This window comes from Molothrus ater, chromosome 20 (genome assembly GCF_012460135.2).
Source record: "Molothrus ater isolate BHLD 08-10-18 breed brown headed cowbird chromosome 20, BPBGC_Mater_1.1, whole genome shotgun sequence".
NCBI lineage: Eukaryota > Metazoa > Chordata > Aves > Passeriformes > Icteridae > Molothrus > Molothrus ater.
This window is the reverse complement of record NC_050497.2, coordinates 10212294-10238070: the sequence shown is the minus strand read 5'-3', so window position 1 is coordinate 10238070 and position 25777 is coordinate 10212294. Positions and strand designations below refer to the sequence as shown.

The window sequence follows — 25777 nt, the reverse complement described above, 5'->3', positions numbered from 1 at the left end:
AGGCAGCTTCCGATCAATACGCAACAATGAAAACTGCAAAACACCCGTAAAAAGCAAAACTAACGTTTCCCAGAAGCAGCCGGGAGGCACCTGTGTGTCTGCAGAGCTCACCTGGAGGTGAGGGGCACAGACCCCGTGCCTCGGAGGCTCTGACGCTGCCCACAAGGCACAACTGCAGCACGGTGACAGTGGAGCTGCCAGCCAGACCCGTGCAACAAGGAAATTCCTCTCCTTAAAGTTTCCAAAACAAAACTTTAGGTAACTTCAAAATAAAAACATTCTTCCTTTCTAATCAATTCTGGTTCCTCCGGCTGCCTCCAGCCAGCACTCCCCACACACGCAGCCCTGGGCAGGCACACACACACCGGCAGGACGCACTGCAAGCACTGTACACATCTCATTACCTGCCAGCAGAACAATTCCCCTCAGGATCACGCCAATCAGCACAGATTTCATGGCCGACTCCTTGTGGACATTGGTGACAGTAAAGGGAAAAAAATGGGGGTGAAGGGGGGGAGGGATGACAAAAAAGGCTGGGCTGGCAGGGCCGTGTGTGCAGGCGCTCGCTGGTGCCAGTCCCACGAGAAGGGATTGGAGCGGGGGAGCAGAGCCCTGCCCTGCCCAGGTCTAATCCAGCCCGGCTCTGACCCTCCCAGCTGGCCCCTGTCTGTGCTGACACCAGGAATGTGTGCTCCAGCATATTCCTGCTCCCTGCTCCTGCAGTGCCCAGCAGTGCCCACAGCCTCAGCTCAGCAGGGCAAAGCCAGGAGACAATCTCCTGCCCCTGCTGCGGTGCAGGTGGACTGCCAAAGTCCCTGAATGAGGCCAAAATGTTCTTTTCATAGGCTAAGCCAAAAAGCTGCATTTCCACCATTGTGCAATCCCTAAACCATAGGAACAAGGGGAGTTCCAAATGCAGAGCGAACCCAGGCCCTGCTGCACATTCACTAGTGAGGGAATAAACAGGGTCCATCAGGCAGTTTTCCTTCTCCCTGTTCCCTGATCCAGTGATCTGTGAGCTCAGACATTTCCACTCTGCTGTATTCACTAAGAAAAGTCTCAGGTTTTAGTGACCATGGTCTGTTTCCCTGAAGTCAAACTGGATGGAAAGAAATCCCCTGCATTATGCTGAATGTACAGGTTCAGACACGGCAGTACACAATCAAAACTCTCTCTTTCCTCATTAGCCACCTTACTAAATTAGCTGCTGCAGTCTCCTTTTTCCTCTGTGGTTCTGGGGTTTGTTTTTATTTTGTTTTTTAATATAGCAACTTTCCTATTACAAAATTTCCAGAGGCAGAGTTGTATTTTTGTGTTGTAAGGACCCAGAGAAGTTTCTTATTTCTGTGAAGAAATGTTATCTGAGAGCCTTTCCCCAAACTTGGAGTCTCCGTTTGTATCAATGTCAGGCCCAAGCAAACAAAACCTCCCACATGTCACTGTCTGGAATCTCCATGAGCAGTATCACTAAGATATTTAAAAAAGCGTTCCAACAACTCCCCTAGCCATTTCACTTTTGTCATTTTACTCAATCCAAACATGCCAGTGACTTTTACAGATACTTGAAGTGGGAGGGATATGGTGAGTGTTTGTTTGGAGTCAAAACTTCTCAGACAGCCACAGACCTGTGCACACACAGACCTATCCCAGCACAGATTTGGAACATTGTCTCTGTTAGCTACTCTGACCCTTCTCTTGTTCAGGAGAAAACAAACAGGCAGTTGTGCACGTTCAGCCACTACTGCAACAATAAAGTGTAACAACTGTGAAGACTGCACAACATTCAATGTCTTCAAAAAGATGCCTCTTTTGGTTTATGCACCCACACATTTGTCTCCACATACACACACAGAGTCTACCTGGACACTACTGCCGGGAAATCCATCACACCCCAATGCACCCAGCACAGATTCTGCTCTCACCTGGCACCAGGCACAAGCAGGCTCTGGACTGCAGCACTCACAGCCTTCTGATCAGATGACAGGGAAGTCAAAAGGTCTGATTAACATGGAGCTGTGATCCAGCAGGGAGAAGAAACGTGGAGCGGAAGGGAAGGGGGGGAGCCTCACCAAGTGCTGCCTAGCTCCCTTCAGCTATATTTACCAAAAGGGATTTGGCTGAAGGTGGAACAGGCCTCTAATCTCTTTACTATCTTAACCTTTTAGCTGCCCTTGCTCTAGAGGCGCCATCTCTAAAACAAATCTGACTTAAGAAATACCTGCACAAAAAAATTAGATCTATCCAAAGGTGGTTAGAAGGAAGAAGCATCTCCCATTTATTTCCTGACCCATGACCCAGGAATTCAAGCCCATTTGATCTGGGCTGGTGCCCTTACAGAGTCACCATTTATAGCTGCTGCACAGAAGGTTTCTACTTCTTTAAGGAGACAAAGACATTATGGCTGAACAAAGTGAGATGGTCAATAAGCTCTCCAATTATACTGGGACACATTCACACCGCATCACCTTCTGATTTCTCATGAAAGTAGAAGTGTTCCTCAGCCATGGGCAGAAGAGCTCAGAATGTTCCCATGATCACAAGGTGCCAGTGCCTGGGGCTGGATGGCTGCGATGGCAGGGGCTGCCCAGTGCCACAGTGCCAGCTGCAGGACACTTCCTCTTCTGCCTGAGCACAGCTTTAGCTCCAGTGGGGGCACTTAGGATATTTAAAGTTTTTAAAGGATGAATGATCTAAACTTCAGTGATAACATTTTTGCAGGTTAAAAGTCAGTGTCCATGTCAAATGGAGGTACCTGTCTTTTTCTCGTCCTGGCCTAACCTATTGCCTAATAAATACCCTGATGGACTGAAACCATTTCTGAAAAAAAATAATTCAGAATTCATTTTGTTGGATTTCTTTTCCCCTAAAAGACAGACTTTTCCTAATATGCTTTGTCTCTTGACCACAGTTGCCATCATTTCCAAGAGCATACAAGATTCCCTCTCCTTCGCACCTCATTTAGTACCCATGCAATCTTTTGATTTGTACTTCTTGTATCCTCTCAGGGTACCTATATCCTCTGCTAAAGCACAAACCATGTGCTGAACAGACTCTTCAGGACCTGTTACGTTGTTCTCTCAGGAATCAGGCACCACTTTTGCAACAGCTACATTTCAGAGGGAAGGTTCATCTGCCTGCACTACACTGAGAGAGCACTGAAGCAGTTAATTTGCAAAGAAGGAATTTCTCCTGACTTGCACTGTTATCCCAACACTCCCCAAATTCCTCAGACTGAAGAAGCAAACACACAGAAGGAACCCCTGCCGCCCCAAGAAAGCATTCTTCCTCAGAGTAGCAAGTTCACTTTAATCAGTGGAGGCAGCTTAAACCCAAGTTCATGGCAGATCTAAGCTGCCACAGAAATGGGTTTTGAAGAGAAACATTATGGGAAGCTTCACAAAGTTGTTCTGTGATCCTAATATGAAGTAATAAGCTGTTTACCCAGCATGACTGTACTGGGATTAATTGACAAAGGAGGGGAGATTAATTGCTATTATTTCCCTGTCAGCTTCACTCCTCCACACGCACTCAGTGATCTCACAGACTGCTCCCAGCCTTTTGCTGGGTTGATGTGTCAGAACTACCTCAGCTGAGACAAAGTCCTTTACCAAAAGTCATATCCAGAAGAGCAACCTGCTTCTAATCCCCTTCAAGTACTAATGAACCCAAATTTGATGCAACAGAATGAACTCTAGCACTCCTTTGCCCATCAGCCCATGTTTCTGTCAGCTTTTCTGCCCATGAGCACGCTAAGAATTGGAAAGGATTAAACAGATCTGCAGTTTGGCAAAGTACAATGAAATTCTGAGCTCTGTGTGGGTGCTGGGGCACTGCAGGAGGAAAAGAGAACGGCACAGATGTGAGTGGGAATTCTGACAAGAAGGATAAACTTGAAACCATCTCTTTGGACAAGATCTCAGTTCAGAGTACAGCATTTTAACTGCCCCAGAGAGCAGCGATAACGAGCTTAGATAAAAGCTCATTTTCAAAGGCCTCATCTACAAAAGCAAATTTTTCTTGATCTGGCCTAAATTAGCAAATGAGATAGGTCAGAAAACCCCACAAATAATTCAGCCCAGTTACAGAAGGTGTTAACTAGAAGCTGATTTTACATTCTGGGAATGAAAGTAATAGGTCTTCCCAGGAAAGAGCTGGGCAGAATTAAACCAACACAGCTCAACCACTGCAACCACAGAAGGAAAACAGAAAATTTTCCCATGCCATAAAGGCCTGAGAGGCCTCGGGAATGTTGTTACCTGCTGTTGCAACTTAAGGGACAAGGTTCTCTTCTGGCTTCAAGTGTTTCTTTTTCCCACGAGATGGCAGCCTGGTACCAGTGTGGAGAAGTTACCCTCGTCTAAAATCCAGAAATCCAGGACTGTGCTGGGATCGCATTTCTTATAAACTACTCTGCTGTTAAATCGCCCAACACACGTGAAATTTAAAGATGAGAAGACTGACAATGAATATTTTAAAGAAAGATGAGGTTTAGTGCCAGCTGGCAGAGGACCTTCCCAACAGGGCTAACATTCACCATCTCACAGATTCTCAACCAACAAACCGAACCCTTAGGGTCAGGCAGGGCATGTGGGGAAGAATCCAGACTCCTCATTCCCCTGTAAACAGAGAGGGCTTCCTTTGCTCACATCACAAAGACCTTTTGACCTCCTAACATAGCAGATCACTGCTTTCAGCCAACGATGGCTGGCTCTTATCATCCCAGGGTGTTAGTGAATGGAGATGCTTTACAGATGCTTATGTGCTGTAATCTGTTACAGCCAGTACAATCGGTGACACTTAGGACGTTAAACATCCCTTCTTTTATTTAAAGGCTGGTTTTCTATTTATTTCCTGCATGATAGAAACCCCCACAGTTCTCCCAGGTAACTCTCACTCCGGGATACAGATGCCCTGGGTACTCTGATCTTAGACTCTATGCAGTTGATCTTATGTCTCCAAACCTAGTTCATGGCCTATCACCTTTCTTGCCTACACCGACCCAGCTTTGAGCCCTGAACTGCAGACATCCTGCTGCACACACCACACCACTCAGTCCTGCCCTCCCACCCTGGAATGCTGCAGCCAGGCAGCAGTGCAGCAGTCAGCATTAGCCAAGCAGGAGGCTCTGATCCCAGGCACCCCTTCCCCAGGTTACCTGAATAACCAGGTGGGCAGTGACAGAGGAAGCCATTCACCAGGTCCTGGCAGAGCCCTCCGTTCTGGCAGGGCTGGGACTCACACTCATCAATGTTGGTGAAGCAGGTGTCCCCTGAAAGTGAAACACAAACACGCCTCGGAAGTGCACTTGTGCAGCACTGAAACAAAAATGACAACTGCAGTCTTAAGTTTTGCACTTCTTTTCTTTCACCTAAAAATGGAAAAGAATTCCTTGAAGTCAAGCATGTCTCTGCAGGCACTGGCACACAAACACCAGCATGGAATAATGGGGAAAAATGAAGTATGAAATGATTTTCCAGTCTCAAACACTGGCAGGATCAGCACTTCTGAACCTTCCCATCTGTGCAACAGTGGACCAAGCACTCATACTTCTCTCATGAAATAATAAAGTATTATTGTTTATGCCTTCCCACTAGGGAATTTCCTTAGCTGTTAAATTCAGCCTTTTCCACATATCTCCAATGCATGGAAAGGGTGATATTTCAGTGGAACATCCACAGAGCTTCTAGTTCCAAGAGCTCCATACCAAGAAGCTCCTCTTGTCCTATTTTGATTATACAGTTGCTGCCTCGAGAGTCGAGAGTCGTCTCACCAAGAAAACACCTAGAATAGTAATCTGTGACTCCAGGAGTTAGCTTCCTCTGATGAGGAATTTCAGAGATACCCCTAGGGAAGAATCCTGCCATATGCAAGAGAGACTGACAAAGGGAAAGCACCCTGGCACCTGCATAGCCAGAGGGCATTCATGGCAGCATGGGGACGTGCACAGGCTGCTGCCTCAGCCCGGAGACAGTCTTGGACAGGGCATGACATTCAGCTGTCTGTAATGGGAGCAGAAGCCCATTCCTGATGCATCAGGCTGCCAGCCCCTCTGAAGTACCAGTCCTTAAGATATTTCTGTTGCAGAGATAACATTGCCCATCCCCTCAAACAGCAGCCCCTCCCCGTGCAGACAGGATGAACACTTGCTGTGCAGCTCACCTGTAAAGCCTGGCTGGCACTGGCACAGGAACCCAGCTGCCTGGCTGTAGCTGAAGTTGCTGGGGAAGTGGGGCTGTGTCCCGTAGTGGGCTGGGTTGGAGCGCTCCAGGCACAGGCCACCGTTGTGACAGGGCTCTGTCACACACTCATCCACATCCTCCTCACAGTGCTGCCCAGTGTAACCTGCCACGAGACACTGCTGTCAGCATCTGCACAACTTCACTGCAGCTCAGCTCCCAAGTGCTGTGCCTCACTCAAAGGAGGGAATATGAGCCCCAAATCTCATCTAGCAGACAGTCCCTGGGCCCTTTCATTTCTTCACTATGTCAAATACAGGAACCAAAATCATCAATTTACAGGAAAGCATCACCTCATGATAGAGGAACTCATGATGGAAAATGTCAGAAAACAGAAAGAAAACTTTATGGTTGGGAATTAGGGTGATTTTTGCAGGTCAGCTGGATTTTGGGATGACCTGTAAAGGGCAGCAGTGCAGCATCACTGTTCCAGACAATGAAAACTCACAAGGGGCCATGCAGTATGGTCATTAATTCTCTACTTCTCCAACACAGCAATCAAGCACGTGCTGTCCATGGCCGTGTGCCCACACCACCACACGGGCAGAGAGGCCCCAGCCCACCTGGCCAGCAGGCACAGCTGTAGCCCTTGATTCCCTCCAGGCACGTGGCACTGTTGTGGCAGGGGTCAGAGGCACACTCCAGGATGTCCCGCTCGCAGTGGGTCCCCTCGAAGCCGGTGTCACTGCAGTCACAACGGTAGCTGTGGGGCACCAAACAGAGCAAGGCATCAGCTCAGCCTTGGACAGCAGAGCCCCAGGTGAGGAATGGGCAAAGAGCTCAGCTGTCAGTGCTCACACCTTACCCCTGGAAAGGTAAATTCAGACCCACAGGTATGTTCTCAGCACGGCCTGTGCTGTTCATGCTCTGCAAACCATTTCTCTGTGTTTGTTCCTCCCTTCCTTTAAGCACCCCTGGAGTTCTGCTGCTGGGAGGGGCTTCTCCCTTATTGCCACAAATCATTGTTACTGCCACTCAATGTACAAAACACTAAATCCAATTCCCCCCACAGCTTTCTACTCCGATTTTCACGGCTGCACCTGAGGAGACCTTTAGATCAGTCCTGGTGTCTAACTGCCCCCAGCACTGGTTTCTCACCTGTCAATGAGGTCATGGCATGTCCCATTGCTCTGGCATGGCTGGCTCTCACATTCATTGATGTCCACCTCGCACTGGGTTCCTTCATAACCTGGTGCACAGGTGCAGGTGTAGAACCCAACATGATCATTGCACAGGGCCCCATTCTGGCAAGGGTCTGAAGCACATTCATCTATTTCAGTATCACAGTTCACACCTTTGTTAAAAAAACAGAAAAATATCTGTGTTACGAATCCACAGAAGTGTATATGTGCTGCCTGGAATTCTGAGATGAAATCACAAGAGTTATCTTGTTCTATCATCAGTTAGCAACCCCAGCTGGCTACCAGAGTGATCTCTACCTGCTTCTCTGAAAATAAATTCCATTTATTTCAATTGTTTGTATCTTGCTTTGTGATACCCAGGAAAAAAGCACTAAAGTAGTGCAAAACACTGGGTACAGTGATACCTGATGTTAGGAAGTAATTTTATTGGGAAATGCTATTAAAAATACAATGTTAGCTCCACTACTGGTTACAGCAAGTAACACCTGTTTGGTACAAAATCCCAATCTCCCTGACAGAACAAGACCTCATGAAAATTTCTATGCAATTATCTTATCTATACTGCACCTCTTTGAGCTGCCTGTGGCCTGGCATCACCTCCAAACCTCACTCATTACAATGGCACCTATCAATCCATCTAATCTGCCCTCCTTGGCAAAGGCTCCCCACAGAGAGGGCATGGCCATCCTAATCCTGGCGGAATGTGGGCCCCCTAATCTGGTTCAAACCCCTCAATACCCACACAAAACTTCCTTCACCCAAATTCCAGCTGCAAGCACCAGGAAACAACCTGGCCTTGCCAGCCAATGGTGCTCAAACCTCTGGATGAAGAACTAAATCCCAAGGCTAAGCCTCATGATTGACATCAGAATAACTTGAAGCACAACAAACTCCTCCAGCTGCCTGGGTCACTTTATCGCTCCCTTGGCAGGGAATCCCACAATCCTGAATTGAGGATTCAGCATAAAGATAAAAAAAGAAACTGATTTGCAAAGACAGAATTATGCTTGATACTCAAAATCACCAGTAACCATAGGGCCCACATAAAAAAAATCTGTCTCGTTTCTCCTTCATCTCTCTTCGTTTTTATCAGAGAGTGAGTCAGCATCAGGGACTACATTCCTAATGTTGTAACTTCTCCTCATTCCAGTGGTAATCAGCAGCATTCCTTCACAGCAACTCAACTCCTTAAACACTTCCCTCTGTGAACAGGAGGAAGGCTGAGAAAGTTCATGTGCGAGGTGGTACCAGGCAGACATGGACACATTCCACCCCATTCCACTCCGATAAGCAGGGCTGGGGGAAGGACAGGCCCCCACTGCCTCCCTCACAGGTGTGGATTCCTCTCTGAGTCACCGTTAGCACAGATGCACAAAAGAGAAACACTTCAATCATTTGCCAAATAAACATTCGCCAGGCATGAAAGCTCCAGCTAAAAGACACTTTTTTCCACAAGACAAGTACTTCCCTTGGAAAAATCCTGCTGGACAGGACAAAGAACTACAGGGCAGGTCAGCAGAGCTAAGTTATACCTGGAAACACTTAAGTATCCCTCTCCTGATGATAAATATCTTCTTATGTAATCTCCCTTAATTTTATGCTGAGAACTAATCACAGCTACCTTGTGCCTATACCGGTGTCCAGTCTCAGACAGTCCCCTCCTGGATCCCCGTCTCTCCACACCTACACCACACATGGAATTCAGCCCTACAGCATGGCTCCCTGCCACCCCCAGCCGCTGCGGGAATGCGGAGCCCCGGCGAGGCAGCGAGGCAGGTGCCGAGCCCCGCGGGCAGGGCGGGCCGTACCTGCATAGCCGGGCGCGCACTGGCACTCGTAGCGGTCCATGTGGTTGAGGCAGGTGCCGTGGTTGCGGCAGGGCCGGGACGCGCACTCGTCGATGTCGATCTCGCAGTGGGAGCCCTGGAAGCCGGGCACACAGAAGCAGCTGTACTCGCCCGCGCTGTCCCTGCAGATGGCCCCGTTCCGGCACGGCCCCGAGGCGCACTCGTCGATGTCGTCCCCGCAGGTGGCCCCGCTGAAGCCGGGCCGGCAGAGGCAGCGGTAGCCGCCCGGAGCCGCCACACACGTGCCGTTGTTCAGGCAGGGGTGGCTGGAGCACACGGAGCTTTCTGCCTGGCAGCCTCCTCCCGCGGGGCCCGGCCGGCATCTACAGGAGTATCCAGCTGGGCTATCCACGCATTCCAGCCGAGGGTCTGTGCAAGGGCTGCTCTCGCACCCATCAACACTGGCACAGGCAGCACCTGCAGGGCCAGCTGGGCACACGCACTCATATTCCAGCAGCCCCGGACTCCGGCTGCACGTCATGTGGGCAGGACAGCCATGTTCAATGCAAGCGTCGTACAGGAGCTCACAGTTCATGCCCATGTAGGCTACCGGCTCCACAGGGGCACGTGCACTGGTAACCCACTGCCAAATCCTTACAGCTGCCCCCGTTCTCACATGGCGACGAGGAACAGCCGCTGTCATTTTCAGAGTATGAAGTTCCTGATGAGAAAAGAGACTTTGTGTTAGTCAGTGTTTGTAGCTCTAAAGAAAAAAGTTTGCCAATCCCTGCATACAGCTCAGAGACTGCCCACCTAAATTCCACACTCACAGGGCTGCACTAGCCAGGAGATGAGGATGATACTGGAGAACCAAACATTTACTATAAAGAAGACCTTAATTTGGTGGCAATCAAGAATCTCTTGCCAATTTGGGTAACCAATCACCTGATTTTTTTAGGAGACACTCACAAACCAACTATTTTACTTGTGCTTATTCATCCATGAGTCACTTTGAGAGCAGTGACACATATCACCTTAAATCCATTCACAAGATTAACTTAGTGTAAAATTCCATGACCCCTTTCACTGGCAGGGCACAGCATTTGTGCCTGGAAATCCAGAGAGGCAGGACGAGTTCAGGTATTGGCTGCAGCTCTGAATGTCCCAGCTGCTCCTTCTGGGGATACAATTTTTTCTCAGCTAACCCAGAAGTGATTTGAAGATGCTCCCATAAATAACCCAAGGCAAACTCCAAACGGGCACATTTCACAGAGCCTCTGATTACATCAGGCAGCTCAGGTTGATACCCACTGACCCTCACCCTCTCCTCCTGTCAGACGTGTAAATTTACACAGCAGGACATTTTTAGCAAGGAAGAGCAGAGACTGCTGAGATCACCGTGCTGATGGCACTTTGGATCAGTACCTGCTGAGCCAGAACACCAGTCCAACAACCAGATAACCAGGAACTAATGCTGAGACCAGATTCCCCTAAACCTGGGAGCATGGATGGGATCAGTTAATTCACACTGAGCCACAGTGCCTTGCTGTCCCCTCAAAGGCAATGTTTAAAAGGCTCTTGCCCCATTAAGCAACTCCACCATCGGAAATGTGATGGGACGTGCCCACTGAACTGCAAACTTAGTTCATATAAATGAGATTAAGTAGGATACATGATATTAAAAAAAAAAAGTTCAACATAGATATTTCAAATGGAGCAGAATGGAACAAAAGGAAGAATCCTCATTTCTTTTCCAAAAGAAATTTTAAATTTACTCTGTAAAACAAGGGGCAGATTGGCCAAAGGGTAGGACAGCCCAGGGGACAGGAGATAGTGGCCTTTATGTTAGAATTAGGATATATGTCCTGGATTCAATGCCACAATTAAGCACTTTCCAAAAGACATAAACCAACCAAAAATTAAATCAAGGGACAAAGGCAGTGGAAATAGAGAACTTTGCCTTCCACAAAGGCAGCAGTCATTAGCACCTCATCCCACTGTGGCCTCCCGAGATCAGAGCTTTTCATTCTGCTCAACTCCAAGATAAATAAGAGAGAAGCTGTGTGGTAGAGATATCCCAGCCTGATTCCTGTATGAGGGTTATAAAACATCCAAACTTGGAAGTAACTCTGCAAACAACTATATAGCAGATGTTTGGAAAATGTCTCTGAAAAATGGTCTCGAAGCAGAGATAAAGTTCATGAAGGAGCAAATGCTCCTGAGCAATTGCTACTGGTGAGACAATCCAGACTTCCCTGGTGCTGGGAGCCAAGCCACCACTGGAAGCCTTTGGGCAAGCAGCTCTTCACCCTTTCTGCTGTCCTCTCTATGCAGCCGTGGCCCAGGTGGTGACAGTCTCTGCAAACCCCACAAAGCTGCAGGTGGAGAGAGGGCAGGATCCCAAACCCCTGCAGCTCCCTCAGCCCCCCCTGCTCCATGAGGAATGCTGCTCTACCCTGCCATGCTCCATGCTAAGGACTGACCAGGGTCACACACCTCAGCAGCACTCCCCAGCTGCCCTCTCACTGGTGCCAGCATCATCCTGGCCCAGTTTTGGGCACGTTTGCCTTGCTCTGGTGCTCCTTACCCACCCTGGTAGTTAATCTGTGTCACTGGTGCTCTATCAACTCTGCCCCATCAGCTCCTCAGGCTCTTTGTACCTGAAGGTGGAGGCACCGACTTCAGGGCCTGAAAGGGATTTATAGGAGACTTTGGTTTACAAAAGCCTGCCCCTGCCCTGACCTCCCCCGAATTCCTCCCACCAAAGTCTGTAGTGTTTCTAAGTCTTCTTTTAAGAGGCAGTGCTGCAGGGGGAAGGAGGGTACTCAGGGATTTAGGCAGCCCTTTCTCTTCCCAGCATCATCTCCATGGCCCACCCCTCCCTTCCCCTCTCATGTGATGCTGGGGAGAGCTGCTGAGCCCTGCACTGTCCAGCAATCCCATTATTCTGCCATCAACCCTTTTATTCTCAGATTCCCAGTCAGGCAGAAAACAAGGATGACGGAATCTGCCTGGAATCTCTGTGGCAATTAGAGTGGAAGCCCAGGAAACTATTTGCAAAAGAGCTTTACTAGGCAGGAGATACGAGCCTTTGTAGGCTTAATGAGTAACCGGCCCCTGCCTGCACTTTCCAGAGGCCAGGAGCGCAGTTTGGGACAAAAAAGGAGTCTGGTGCATGTTGGGAAGGAGCTGCAGCACACTCCATCTGCAAAGAAATCCCCAATTCCACAGAATGCCCAGGCACTGCTGGCATAGCCAGGCTGAGTCACTGCCAAGGCTCATGTGTGGCTTTCTGCTTCCATGAGAAGAACACAGGCAAAATGCTTCTTTGCAAATAAAGCTAAACATCAAAGCCCTTTGCTATTTCCTGCCTTTCCCAAAGCTCTTTCACAACAGACACACCTTTTTGTACCTTTTCTGGTTTGGTCCATCATATAGCTCAACCACAGACAACACAAAGCTTCCCTAATGAGTGCAAAGGCTTTCCTGGCTACCAAAGACAGCAGTGAAGGAACAGGGAGAACTCTGGTCTGCTCAAAACTCACTGTGACCATGAACAATAGCACTCTATTAATACATGGTTAGTATATGTACTTCAGCAGGACAGCAGTTTGGAGGAAAATCCTCCTTTTCTGGAACAGATATCCTGAAGTATCACAGTGCTGCTCACAGGGCATGCATGGAGCAGGCTGAGGACAATGCAGTATCACAAGAAATGCAACTTCTTATAATAATAATAATTTGCAGTTATTTATATCTAAATAACTGCAAATTATTCTGTGAACTGCAGCTGGCAGAAAATGCCTCACGCGTTTGACTGACTCAGTGGAGGCTTCAGGCACACGACCCCAAACTGTATCACACAGTCCCTGTATCCAGCATGGCTGTACTAATGTGGAATATTTCCCAAGGACAGAACGTGGCCTGTGTGAATGTATGCTAACCCTAACGCTCCTTCCATGGCAGTGCTGAACATCTGCCTCGACAAAGAGCACATCTGATGCTTTTATGCTTTTCAACCATCAGTCCTAGGGCATACACTTACTGCTCTCAGTTTTGGAATAGATTAATGTATGAATGTGAATAGCACATGAATATGCTCCAAACACTAATAAGAAAAATGAATAAATTAGCTTTTCCTGCTGCACAATGTAACAACCATGGAAATCAGGTCAAGGAAATCACTGAATGACAAGAGTTTATAGTTTTTCATCAAAGTAGTTGTTGCTGGATTAACAATGACATTCAGAAGTTTTCCTTTACGTTTCACAAGAAAAAAACAAATTAGTGATATTTGTAAGGGAAAAAACCCCAGAAGTGTATTATAATGATACCATCCTGCAAGCCTATGCTGAATTGAAACTGGAGGAGACCACAGCTCCTTTGAAGAACAGTTCCAGGCATTTAGGGGTGGATTAGGAGGAACTTCAAAGGCTACCAGAGTCCCATATAAAGCATTCATTGAGCTCTGTCAGGACAGGGCTGGTTTTACACTTTAAAGGTAGCTGACAAAGATTTTCCCCAAACGCTGAGGTTTGTGACCTTTTGTAACACTTTAAGGCAAACAAGCTGCATTACCAGGCTCTGGTTTAGTAATTGACTTTAATAATCTTATACTTTATACCTGAACTATGTGATTTTGTCAAAGTTGCAAAGTTTTTAGACCACAAAAAATCAGAAATTAATGAGAAGTTAGGCAATGACCTCTGTGATTGGAGATGCTGCTTTAACATTACTCACTGGCTTCTCTTTTGGGGATTTGTCTTGGGTAACTGATAAAGGATGGATGTTGTCAATCTACAGACACCCCTGACCTTGTGGAAGCTGCTCAGTGCTGCACTGATAACTACCTTAAAGGTGTCTTACTGAGCTCTTCAAATTCTAGCAGGGAAGAGGGAGCACTGGGGTGCTCAGCTCACAGTTTCCTTTGTACTGAAGGACAGGAAAAACTCTGAGCAGGGGCAGTGGTACCTGCTGGAAATGCCCATCCCTGAGCCCTGTCCATGCACATGGCCTGCACTGGGTAAAAAGGGAAATGTACCATCACCTGTGCACAGCTTGTGCAAAATGGTCACAAGCACAGACACAGCTCCCACAAGAGTCAGGCTGCCAGGATGTTATTTCCTAGCCTAGCAAAAGCTCAATATGAGCTTGGACAAGCCAGATCCACCTCAAGTGGAAAGAAGCTTCCTTCAGATGTTTTTCACCTGTCCTACTCACTACAGCAACTGAAACACCCCACTTTACAACCAAGAGGTGAGAAGAGCAGGATTCCCAGAGCACCACAGGTCCCAGCAGCACCACAACAACCACAGAGCTTGAGGGATATCCCATTTCCAAAAGCAAGACTGGGCAAAGCCCAGCCTGGGGCAATTCTCACCAGTCAGGCTGTGCTCCTGCTGCTCATCCCAGCAAACCTCCCACTGGAGAATGATCCTGAGGCCCAGGGTAGAAAGGGACCCCTTCCACCAGGAGGAACCCAGAGCAACACAACTACAAAATAAACTCTGAAGAAAGGAATGGAGAGTTAGGTCTCCATGACAACAGAAGGCATGTGCTTATATTAGTAAATCCCTGCTGACCTCTGCTGATCTTTCCCTATCCTGGTCAGTGTAAAGGATTAGTGAAAGGGGACACACTTTGGCCTGTTCCCAGGATCCACACAACCAGAAAGGGAAATGGACAGGCTTGAGAAGGGGCTTTCATATCCACCCTCTCTCCTGCCCACCCCTGCTCACTTTGGAAGGACAGCTATGGAAGAGAATGGCAGGATAAAAACAAATTCTTCTTCAGGAAGCACCTTCCATGTACCTGCTCAGGGTACAAGGCATCTTCAGGTGGCTCCAGGGGCCCAGAGTCAAGAGCTTCCTCCCCATTTTTCAAATGGCAGAAAGGATTCTGAGATGTATCTGCTGGTTGAAACTAAACATGATTGTTACTGTGTCAGGTTATCATCTTATCAGATCTGATAATTTATGTGAAGCAGGACATGGCACTATGACCAAAAACCACAAACCCTGAAAATAAAGATTAGCTAATCCAAAAGTAGTGCTGGCAATCAGCAGGCAGGACTTCTAAGACAATACTGAATAAATGGCCTGACAAAATGCCAGGGATCCCAGCAATGCCAAGAGTGCCTTTTGGAAAAGTCAGTTTTAAAAAGAGCCTCACTATTCATGACTTTGATGGCTCTTGGAGAGTTTTGGTAGGTTAAACACACAAGCCCAGTGTCTCAGCCAAATACCACCTTGGATACCAACTTCAAGGCATCTCCTCACGTCCCTGCACACAGGCCAGATTACAGTTTTACCCAGATATGGTGTGCCCATCACTTCTCAGGCTGCTTCTGACATTGTTTCTCTTGTTACCTGAGACCAACAAATTCCACATCACATTTGTACATGAGGATTTTGGTGTGACAGAGCTTTTAATGCCAGATATATGCACACAGTCTACTGGTGTAAAATATTTATATAGAATTTACAAAGGCCTAGACCTAGACTTTCATTCATTCAGGCACCACAAGTGTGGCTCAGGCTCTTCTTGTGAAATATGCAGAATATTTATCCCCTCAAAGAAGGAGGATGGTGATTGCTGGCTCTCTGCCCCCCAGCTTGCCCAGTGAATCACTAAAAGGTGCCAAACAGTGGGCACCAATCCACGGGGCCCAGCAGTGCCAACATCATGGCCCAGGGCATTAACAGCATCAGTCAAATACCACTTCAGGGAATTGAACTCATTCTTACCACAGAACAAGAAGCCAGCTAGCTTGTGTTCATTATCTATCTGCTCATTGTTTTACTGCAGATTTGAAGGTGTAACTCCTATTATCAAGCTTCTAGAACTGGGAAGAAGACAGGAGCTGTGAATCCCTGGTTTATGACAGCATTGAATATATTGCCACCGGAACTCTTTGATCTCCTGTGCTCAGGACACCCCAGTATTTTCCCTTAATGAACACTCCTCCAAGCTGACCTTCATGTTTCACATATTCTCTGATCTCTCAGCCATTTCCACAGATCAAACACTGGGACAGGGACTTTCCTGTGTATTCAGTTCACCAGAGTGAGTCACAGGCTTTCATTTCCAATTCTTATTTAAATACACTGACAAGGGACAAAACAGCTGGGAAGATTGGTTCTGTTTGTTCCCCAGGTTTGAAGTAAGCCTTAAACTGTCCCTATGTCCGAGCTAATCTCAAGAGCTGGCATTAGAGCCGATAGCAAAAAAGGCTTGTCTTGCACAGGCTCTCCCTCAGCAGGCGTCCAAAGCATCTTCCAGGCAAAGGTATGTGAATTCCTGTGCCTGCTGATGGCTGGAGCTGTGGGAACAGAAAGGAGAAGACACTCCTTCTGCCTCCAGAATCTCTTTTAAAGACAAGGAATTAGCTGGGAGCTATTCTATTGTGTTCCCATTTCACAGGCAGCAGCAGTAAAAGGGGAGTCACAGGCAGAGCCTGCACCGTTGCCCCTCCGGGGTTTCCTTTAAACAAGGGCAGATTGTGAGGATCTGCCTGCAGGATGCTCTGCTGGGCACAGATTGCACCAGGCCAACTGCATTCTCAGAATTTCCACAAAAATTTTGAACAAGTAGCTTAGGCACTCTCTGCTTCAATGATATTTAGACTCAGTCAATTAGAAATAAAAGAAGTAGTGATATGGTTTCTAAGGGCAAGAAGAGACATTTCTTTATGGCCTTAAAAACCTGCAAGGGCTACCTAAACAGCGCCATTCACTCCAGTTAAAATCTAGCAGAATTCCCCTTGTACAATAGGAGTAGGTGAAAAGACTGAAAACCAGCACTTCCCTCGAGCTCTGCTGGCTCCAGCAAGAGGAGTCATCACCTGCACTCAAAAGAGCACCAAGCTCTCCCACACCAGGGCTCCAGAGAAGAGCTTTCTCCAGGAGTGAAAAGCCACAAGGTCAGTGGGCAAAGAGCACGAACCCGGCCTGGCCTGGCCTGGCAGCCACACGGGGGATCCTCCATGGCCCCTCTGCCCAGCACAAAGCCACCCTAATTGCTTCACACTCCAAACCAGTAGCTATGGTTACGAGATACAAAAGACAGTCCTGCTGCTTCCCTGTGGCCAGAGGAATTCCAGGCACTTGGAGCAAACACACCAGACAAAGAAACTGGTACAAGGAAGAGGAAGAAAAGAAAAAAAAAAAAAGACAAAATCACAACATATTTTCATTTTCACATTCATGGTCTGAGGTGGTCAGAGCAACAGAAATCTTGGGAGGCTTCAGAAGGAAAAAAAGAGACTGTTGGGGAATCAGAGGAAAAGCTGAAAACTTTCTCCAAATCTCAAAAATTACATAAACATCACCTATGAATGCAAGAAAATGCCAAATGCCACGTCCAGCAGGCACAAGCAGAGAAAAGGCTCTGACTGTATTTTCTCAATGTTCTCCTATTTCACATCCATTTCTTCATGTTTGGATCGTACTTTACTTCCTCAGTGGAAACCAAACCTGACTTGCACCTACAGGTTACTGGCAGTGCTGAGGGCAGGATAAGGAGACCAGTTCAATCCCAATCATACTTTCCAGTAAAAGGCTGGACGTGTTCCTGACATGACCTTATAATCCCTAGATGACTAAAACAGATGTCTAGGCCCAGCAGATCTCTAGGCACCTATTCCAGAAGAAACAGAGATATCTATTTTTCAGGGAACATAAGCTATTGTAAACAAGGGTGTCAATGGAACCCAAAGATAGCCTTGGGATTTGGAGAATCTCAGTGTACTCAAGCAGATTCTTTGTCTATAAAATAAGTTTTCAGTGTGGGAAAAAACACAAAACAAAGCATTTCCCCATAAACTCTTTTGTTACCTCATTGCTTCTTGCACATTGAGGATGGATCTGCTTTTTTCAAAATTTCTAAGTGGAGACACTCCTGTGCTGTGATCTCCCTCCACATTTTGTACCAGATGGATCTGGCACTACACTCCTCAGGGTACCATCCTCTTGTGCTCAGATGGATTTCTTGAGCATACAGGATGGAAATAAAGGTCTGTGTTTCTTCTGTGTGGGCACAACCAAAATATTCAGACCTTTCCAATGGAGAAAATGGTTACTATAATAGGCGAATACTTAACTACATGAATACTTAATTACTTTTAGTTCTTGTGAATAAATGCAAACATACATGTGCACAGGGAGAAAGATGAAAAGAGACAAGAAATAAATAGAAGGAACAACAAACACGTCTAGAATGAAATGCCTATTTATCTTCCTGACAAAAGTTTTCGGGCTACAAATCTAACTGTAAGATGACAATCTGTTCAATATAAGGGCAGGTCACAGATTTGATCAAAGTTACTGCATAGTAGCTGGGTAAGAATCAGGCACAGAAGACAAAAACTTACCCCAAAACAAGAGGAAAAGTGGCAGCAGGAGAGCAGCATTGTACGGCCTGGAGGTAGTTTTCTTTAATTCCATGACAAGTGTAAGAGTGGCCGTCCTAAAGCCCTCCGGGGAGAGGCAGGAGCCGGAGCCCAGCAAGCCCCTCCTGTGGCCACATCACGGTGCGGGGCGGGCTCGGCCCGCGCCGCCGGGCCCAGGGCAGCACCGAGCCCGCGGACAGAGCCCGCAGCCGCGCCGGGAGCGCCGGCAAAGCCTGCCTGGATCAGATCCGCGCGGAGCGGACTGAGCCCTGCCCGAGCCCTGCCCGAGCCCTGCCCGCCCCTCGGGCTGCTGTAGCCGGGCTCCCTCTGCCCCTCCGGAACCCCACAACACACCTGGGCTGCTCCCACAGCCGGGACAGGCCTCGGAACCGCTTCGGGCCCGAGGCTCTTCAGAGGATGCCGAGTTCTGTATCGGCTCTCACTGACCACCTCCGCAGCAGGATCGAACGCATCACTCACTCTCAGCTTTCTGAGAGAAGCTGCTTTGTTCAAAGAGAAATGAGACAAATGCACTCTGTTTACCCCAAAAAGCAGAGTTAGTCCCACATTAATCTTTACTACTGTCTCACCAAGGTGGGGTGATACCACAGGTCAGGTGAACTCACAAAATGTACAGGAACCCTATTCCCAATTGAGGAACAGTTACAGAGATCAACAGAGGTGCAAAACACAGGCACCAAATCACACCACCTTCAGACACATGGGTTCAGTTTTAGAAGTGGAAAAAGTTATCAGTGTGCATTGTTTAATGACAGTAACTGGAAAAAGACAGCCCACACTCAGCCGAGACCTACTAAGTCTCTCTAAATCCACATCACAATTGGATTAAACTAACTGTAATGAGAATTAAGTACACTGCCTCACCCTTCACTAACAACTAAAAATAGAACACAGGTAAGATGCCAGACAAATTCCTAGTTCAAGCAAGAAATACACAAGATAGCAATGCAATTGGTGCAGACACACCCAGGCTGCACGTGAAGAAATCAGGAGCAAAATTACAGTGAGTAATCTGCACGATCCCAGCATCCTTGCAGGGCAGCAGAGGCTGGTGGGATTTGTGCATGGAAATGGGATAGTTACTGCAGGGGTTTTACCTTCAGTGCAGCAGCAGAACAGCCACAGCAAGAGCCTTTCCACCACCCAGCCTCTGCAGTTCAGGAACAAATGGTTCATCTCACTGTCCTGCCTTGGAATGCTCCAAAGATGATATATCATGTGTTATCAACCTTATCTGGACCACCCTGCCCCCTCTTTCATCTCTGGTGTCCTCAGTCTGTTTTCTCAAGATCAGCCTCAGTATTAGTTTCTTGCCAGTTACCACAACCATCTGGAACTCATTTCTGTCTCCTTAGGCTCTGCTTTGGCTGTCAGGGGATGTAACCAAACACTGACATGTGCAGAATCTTTCTGCTCAGAGTATTTTTACCTCACCTGTGTGAATTATGCTCTCAACAATCCACCTTTTCCAAATCCCAGCAAATACCTATAATCATTGCACAATTAACATGGCAACAAAGCACCATTCTTAGCCAGGCACTGCTGTAAGTCCAGTAGTGCCACACTCCACAACACCTGGAAAACACACCTAATCCATGGTAATTTATGGCTTCTAGGACTACCTGAAGGACCTGCTCAGCTTTCATGAAACAGAACGAGTATGACAAACCCCCCCACACAGAAAGGTTTGTGGAGGTTGTCCCACAGAGGCTGAGGTCCTGTGCAGCCCTGCTGTTCCTGCTGTGCTGTGTGGCCTGTCACACCCCAAACCCTGGACAGAGCCATGGCAGAGTCTGTCACATTAGCCAGACTGAGGGAAGAGGAAAACAATAGCATCCAACTTCCTCATAATAATCAAAATACCTTAATCTATTGTCTACCTGTGAGGACATTAGAATTTAATTTTATCAATGTTCATGGTTGCAATTTTATGAGATTTTGTCAGCATAAACAGCAAAGCATTCCTGGGCTGCACCCCTGGGCATACAAAAGCCAATGTGGGTATTAACCAGCTTAGTCCAATTAAAGGACCTTAATGCAACTCTGTTAAGGCCCTGATTTGTTAGGCTTGACTACATTTCCAAAAGAGCACAATTGGGTGGATTTGTTATCTAAAGCATAAGCTCCAAGCCCTTAGTCATCCTTGCTAAAGCCTTGCCCAAACTGGTCATGGTTTGTGCTACCCCCGCATCGCTGCCATCCCACGTCACCATAATCTGCTCTTTAACATAGCATTAAAACCAGAGCCAAAGGACACAGCTGCTTTCCTTGCTGTAACACTCATTATGGGAGATTTAAGGACAGCATAACAGCAAGGCTTCTATTCTCAGCCTGGAGCAGGAGCCTTGGCAAGCCGGAAATGCATGCCATGGAAATGGGGCAGCAGTGGGCAAGCTGGATTAGAGGAAAAAGGAGAAAGTAGCTTGGGGTACTCAGCAGAACCTTCCTGCCCACTTCTTCTATACCTTTCTGTACACTTGCCATAAACCAATCCTCTACATCTTTGTACAAAAGTTCAGAGAGAATCATATAGCAAAGTACCTCAGCAAAAGTCTGCTTTTGACTCAAAGAACAATGTACACTCGCAGGAGTTTCACAATCTTTCCTCACACAGGGCTTAAAATAATCCTAATACTGCAGATTGGATACTGGGGACGTGTGACAGGCCGGCAAATATCAGTGGTACAAATAAAGCCATTCCTCTCTCCTGTCACGTGCACGCTGTGACTGCCACGGAGCCTCACCTTCCCTCCTCACCATCCTGGAACCACTGGGCACAAATCCATTTTACTGAATTGAACAATGGAAGCCAACAGCATCAGTCATGATTTTTTCCCCAGCTTTATCTTCTAAGGGCCATTAAGCACAACATTACACTAAGCAGTCCATACTAACAGTGGCTGCAGGCTTGGGAAGTTGAGTAAATAAAGAAAAAAATCTTCCAATTCCACTCAAAAGCTGTGCCAAATCTGACTGCTTCCATACACTCTACTGCTTTCTGACACTGCTGAAAACTGTCAGGAATATTTTTTACTCCGTAAGTTTTGGAATTTCAAGCCTCCAGACTCACAGGCCAATTCTGTACACTGAAATGTTTAAATACAATTTGGTGCTGTAATGCTCAAGGGTTCCCCAGAGTCCAATCTCTAACTGGAAATTGGCTCTTTCCTGCTGCCCTGAACAGGCACTGTCCCCACTCTCCCATCAGCCCACTAGATGTCCCTTCTGCACTGCCAAAGTCACCAAAGGCCCCTGTGGGAAAGAAATGGGCAGCACTGGGGAACCAGAACAACTGGACACATCCTGCAGTGCTGCAGAACTGTGCCAGCAGCACCCTGGACACTGCAAGACCTATTGCAACATCCCCACAGCGGAACAGCCAAGGCAGAGTTTGGGCTGTGAGCCACAACTTTAAAGTTGCTATTAAAACCTGGCAAAATCACACTAAATGTCCGGTCTTGAGATATCCTAATTACATTTTTTAGACACAATAAATTTAGTTTCCTATCACTACCAATCAGAACTGCTGGCAAGCAAATCATGCTGCCTGATAAACGCCAGAGTCCTGAGCCTGTGAGACTGGGCAGTCCTGGGCAATGGCAGTGGGAAAAGTGGGCTCAAGGGCACAGCAAGAGGGTCCTTGTCTGGGCACTGGCACGGGTGTGCAGAGGTCTGGCACAGCCTCACTTTCCTGCAGCATGATCATCAACTTCAGATACAACTGCAGTCCAGAGGACAAGGGCAGAATGAACATGTTTGCCTGAGGTCTGAAATCACCTCCTCTGCCTTGCAGCATTATTGGCTGCTTGTTCAGAGATCTTCCTCATTCCGACAAAGAGCTAACTTAAGGACCATAACAAAGATATCCAGCATGTGCAGATAAACCATTCAAACACACCCAGATGAGGCTGTGGTAAAGACAGGGCCACACTCCTGCCCAGCTCTCGAGGAAGTCCCAGAAGTCAGGCTCTGACCAGGGATACACCCTTTGATCTACAGAGACCCCGCTGGACTGCTGCAGGTCAGCCTCATGCCCTTTGATCCTCTTCCCTGCTCCCATACAGCTGCCTGGTGAGGTGCATCCCTTCCAAGGGGCCTCTGGCAGATGGGAGGATGGGAATGTTGATCACCTAACAGGAGGCAGCCAAACAGTGTAAAAAGGGTCTCAGGCAAGATGTTCTGCAGTAAAATGTTATAGCAGGAAGGATGTGTCCAATACGTTGCCAGGATCCGAGGGTGGTTTGAGAGGCCTTTTTGCGGCTGTTTGTGCCACAAACGATCCAAGGCGTTTGTAAATAGCGGCTTCCCGGCGGGGCTCGGGGAGGCTGTGGCGCCGCTGGAGGGCAGGTCTGTGCTCCCAGCCCCAAAGCAGCTGCAGAGCTTGGATTAGCAGCGTTTGCTGCAGAGCTCCGCATTGCCAGAGCCCCGGAGCCAGGCTGGGCTTCGGGGGAAAACCGAAGGGACCAGAGGGAGGAGGCTGCCCTGCAGCACAGCCCGGCTGAAGGAACCTCCTCCTGCTGAAGTTTGTATTCCAGGAAGGCCAAACAGGGGAGTGGGAGAACAGGGAATTTTGGACCTGAAAAACAAACACATCCAGCTGCACCGTGTGAGCTCTGAAGATGAGTGTAGCCTCAAAATCCTGTCTGACATCTATCTTTGCCATGGAAATTACACCCTTGGATTCTGCATAAAATCGGCAAGCTCTGCCTCGTTTTCCTTCCAGCTGCAATCTCTGCTTTTCCTCACAGACTTCACACTCAGTCTGCTCAGTAATAAGGCCCCTGGGAAAACTGGACATTGTCACCAGAGTAGGTGGCAAGAACTAAAATGGATGCAGATCACAAATGTGCCAAATGTTGAGGAATGAGTAATGTTCTCCAAGATGCCAAAGATGTGGGGCTCACTTTTGTGTATTTGCACCTCAATGAGCACTAAACATCTCTATTATCTCCAAATCGAATCCAGTCAACTAAAGACAGATTTTTCAGTATGAAGGCAAGGGACAACTAGAAAGAAACAGTCCCACATTCAGTTTCCTTACTCAAAGGTGGGGATATTGTCCAGTACTTTCAGTATTCTGGGCTCACACACTCCTGCCTTTCTAGGAAATACTAGAAAATATTAGAAAAATACGAGAAGTACTGTTTCACACCAGTATTAGCATTATTACTTCACAGACTGAATCTCCCAATTGTTTCTACTTCACAAATGTCCCAGAACAATGGCCCTACCTAAAGGGGGTGTGCACGAGTGGCTGGATCAGCTCTCGCTTGGCTGAGAGGCTCTGGCAGGGATTACACAGCACACGCTGCCACTGCTGGGATGCTCAGCCCCGGTGTCTCCATCACCAGCCATTTGTCAGATTGCTTAATGAATCTCTAAGAACGACCAATACAGATCTTCACAGAAGTGTTAACAGCATTCAAGCTTACTCTCATGGTCTCCAAATGAGTATTTTTGTTTGCTTTTACTTGCAGAACTGGACCAGAGACAAGGGCTTCAGCACTTGCCTCTGCCCTGAGGGAAGCTCTGTTCCACTCCTCTTAGCCAGCATGGTTTATGCACATTTTCTACTTCATGTCTCACAACAGCAGGCAAACCAAGCTCCTGCTGGGCTTCTGTCAGAGGAGATATTGATCTGCAGCACAAATGCTTGAAACTCTTGCTCTGCTAACTGGTGTGCTGAATGTGCACAGGAGCTCATCAATATGTCTGAAACAAAATCTGCTCAATGGCTTTTGGAAAAAAAAAAAGAAAAACTGAGGTTTCTGATGAGGTTGTATACAAATATTCAAGTGGATGGATCTAGAAACTTTCCAAGAACTGCTAAAAGCACCATGAAGCACCACTTCATCTGGTTTACAACCATTTCAGTAAGAGCAAGAATAAGCACCTAAGCATCTCTCTGATGAGGCACACATAAGGCTTCCTATGAGGCTGTATACAAAATACTGAAGTGGATGGATCTAGAATCCTCCCGAGAACTATGGGGAAAAACATAAAAATAATTATAATACTTCAAATCAACTATTTAATGCCAATCCAGCCTTGCAATTCACCAATTATATGTATCATTTCTGGAAAGAAACATAATTGACAGCTTATTGGAACACTATCCATTTTATCCCCAAGAAACTTCACTGCATCTAAGCCAACTTTATATATACCCCAGTAAGAAGCAGCATCTTGTATATTTAAAGAAGTTTTCCATGCCAAGGCCAGTGTGTCAGCACCATTTGTTATGCTTGAATGCTTTATGAGACAGAAGTCACAAACCTGACAATTTAACTCATTAGCTTTGGGAGTGACTCCATATGCCAGCCCAGCCACACTCTCTGGGCAAATTATGAATGCTTTTGCTTCCAGTTCAGCTTTAGGTCCCCATCTACTACAGGACCTCAGCAAAATTTCCTCTGCTGTCTCTGGGAGCAGAAGGGAAGCCAAAGTACAGAGAGCTGAGCCTCCCAGAATGACAGAGAGCAGCAGCAGCTGAGCTTTGCTCTGTGGTGTCCCAATGGCTCAGAGTCCTGGCTCTGCTAACCCCACCTCCAGCCAGGCACTGGGAGGTCACGAGGGCCCACCAGTGATTTTCAGAGGAAACCTTCAGCTGGAGGTTTAAACTCCATTTGATCCAGACCTTTTTTAGTGCATGACTCTGAACCAGGGCACTTTGCGTCTTTCTGCCAGTCTCCCTTCGCAGGAGGTCACTATGGCAAGCATGCTGGAAAAAATAGAATCCAAGAAGCAGGAAAATCTATTTGGGGTATGTGTGTGTGTCTGTGTGTGTTCTGAGAAAATGACAAACCACTGCCACTTGTAATATATGAGACTAAGTGAAGATTTCTTCAATTGCATTTCTGCCTCCTGTAAAGCTTGCTAAAACACAGGTTCCCTTGGCTTTTGCATTTCCTTTGATTCAGGCCAGACAATGGAGATCAATCAGTGTCCAGTACCCAGTATTTCTGAGATTTTACAGCTTCCTTTCACTTAGGAAGGTAAAAAGTCAACTTTTATGGGCTGTTATAACATTTCCTCTTTTAACTTGGGGAATCATACAGGCATTTCTCTGAAATCTTGGATGAGCAAATGATTACTTTTAATTTTATTCTGTCTGTCAGAGTTAACCCTAAGTAATCTTGTCCACGTTACAATCTGAACTAACCTCTGATTATACCAACCAACTTTTGGGAGAACAGCAATGAG

General features: G+C 47.2%; 1 protein-coding gene across 4 annotated transcripts in view; it reads right to left on the bottom strand.

Annotated features, from left to right (window-relative positions):
- CRB2 (crumbs cell polarity complex component 2) overlaps window positions 1–25777 on the bottom strand; it is a 53896-nt gene that overhangs the window by 14359 nt on the left and 13760 nt on the right. For 3 of the 4 annotated variants that reach the window (XM_036394147.2, XM_036394148.2, XM_036394146.2), the window contains exons 1-6: window positions 18536–18611; window positions 9187–9886; window positions 7335–7530; window positions 6800–6939; window positions 6160–6342; window positions 5156–5269 (exon numbers count right to left, since the gene is read on the bottom strand). In XM_036394147.2, coding sequence (XP_036250040.1) covers window positions 5156–5269; window positions 6160–6342; window positions 6800–6939; window positions 7335–7530; window positions 9187–9886; window positions 18536–18574 — 1372 coding nt within the window. In that variant the 5' untranslated portion in view covers window positions 18575–18611. Of the gene's footprint in view, window positions 1–5155; window positions 5270–6159; window positions 6343–6799; window positions 6940–7334; window positions 7531–9186; window positions 9887–18535; window positions 18612–25777 lie in introns of those variants that run through there. The other variant, XM_054516913.1, reaches the window with a different exon arrangement.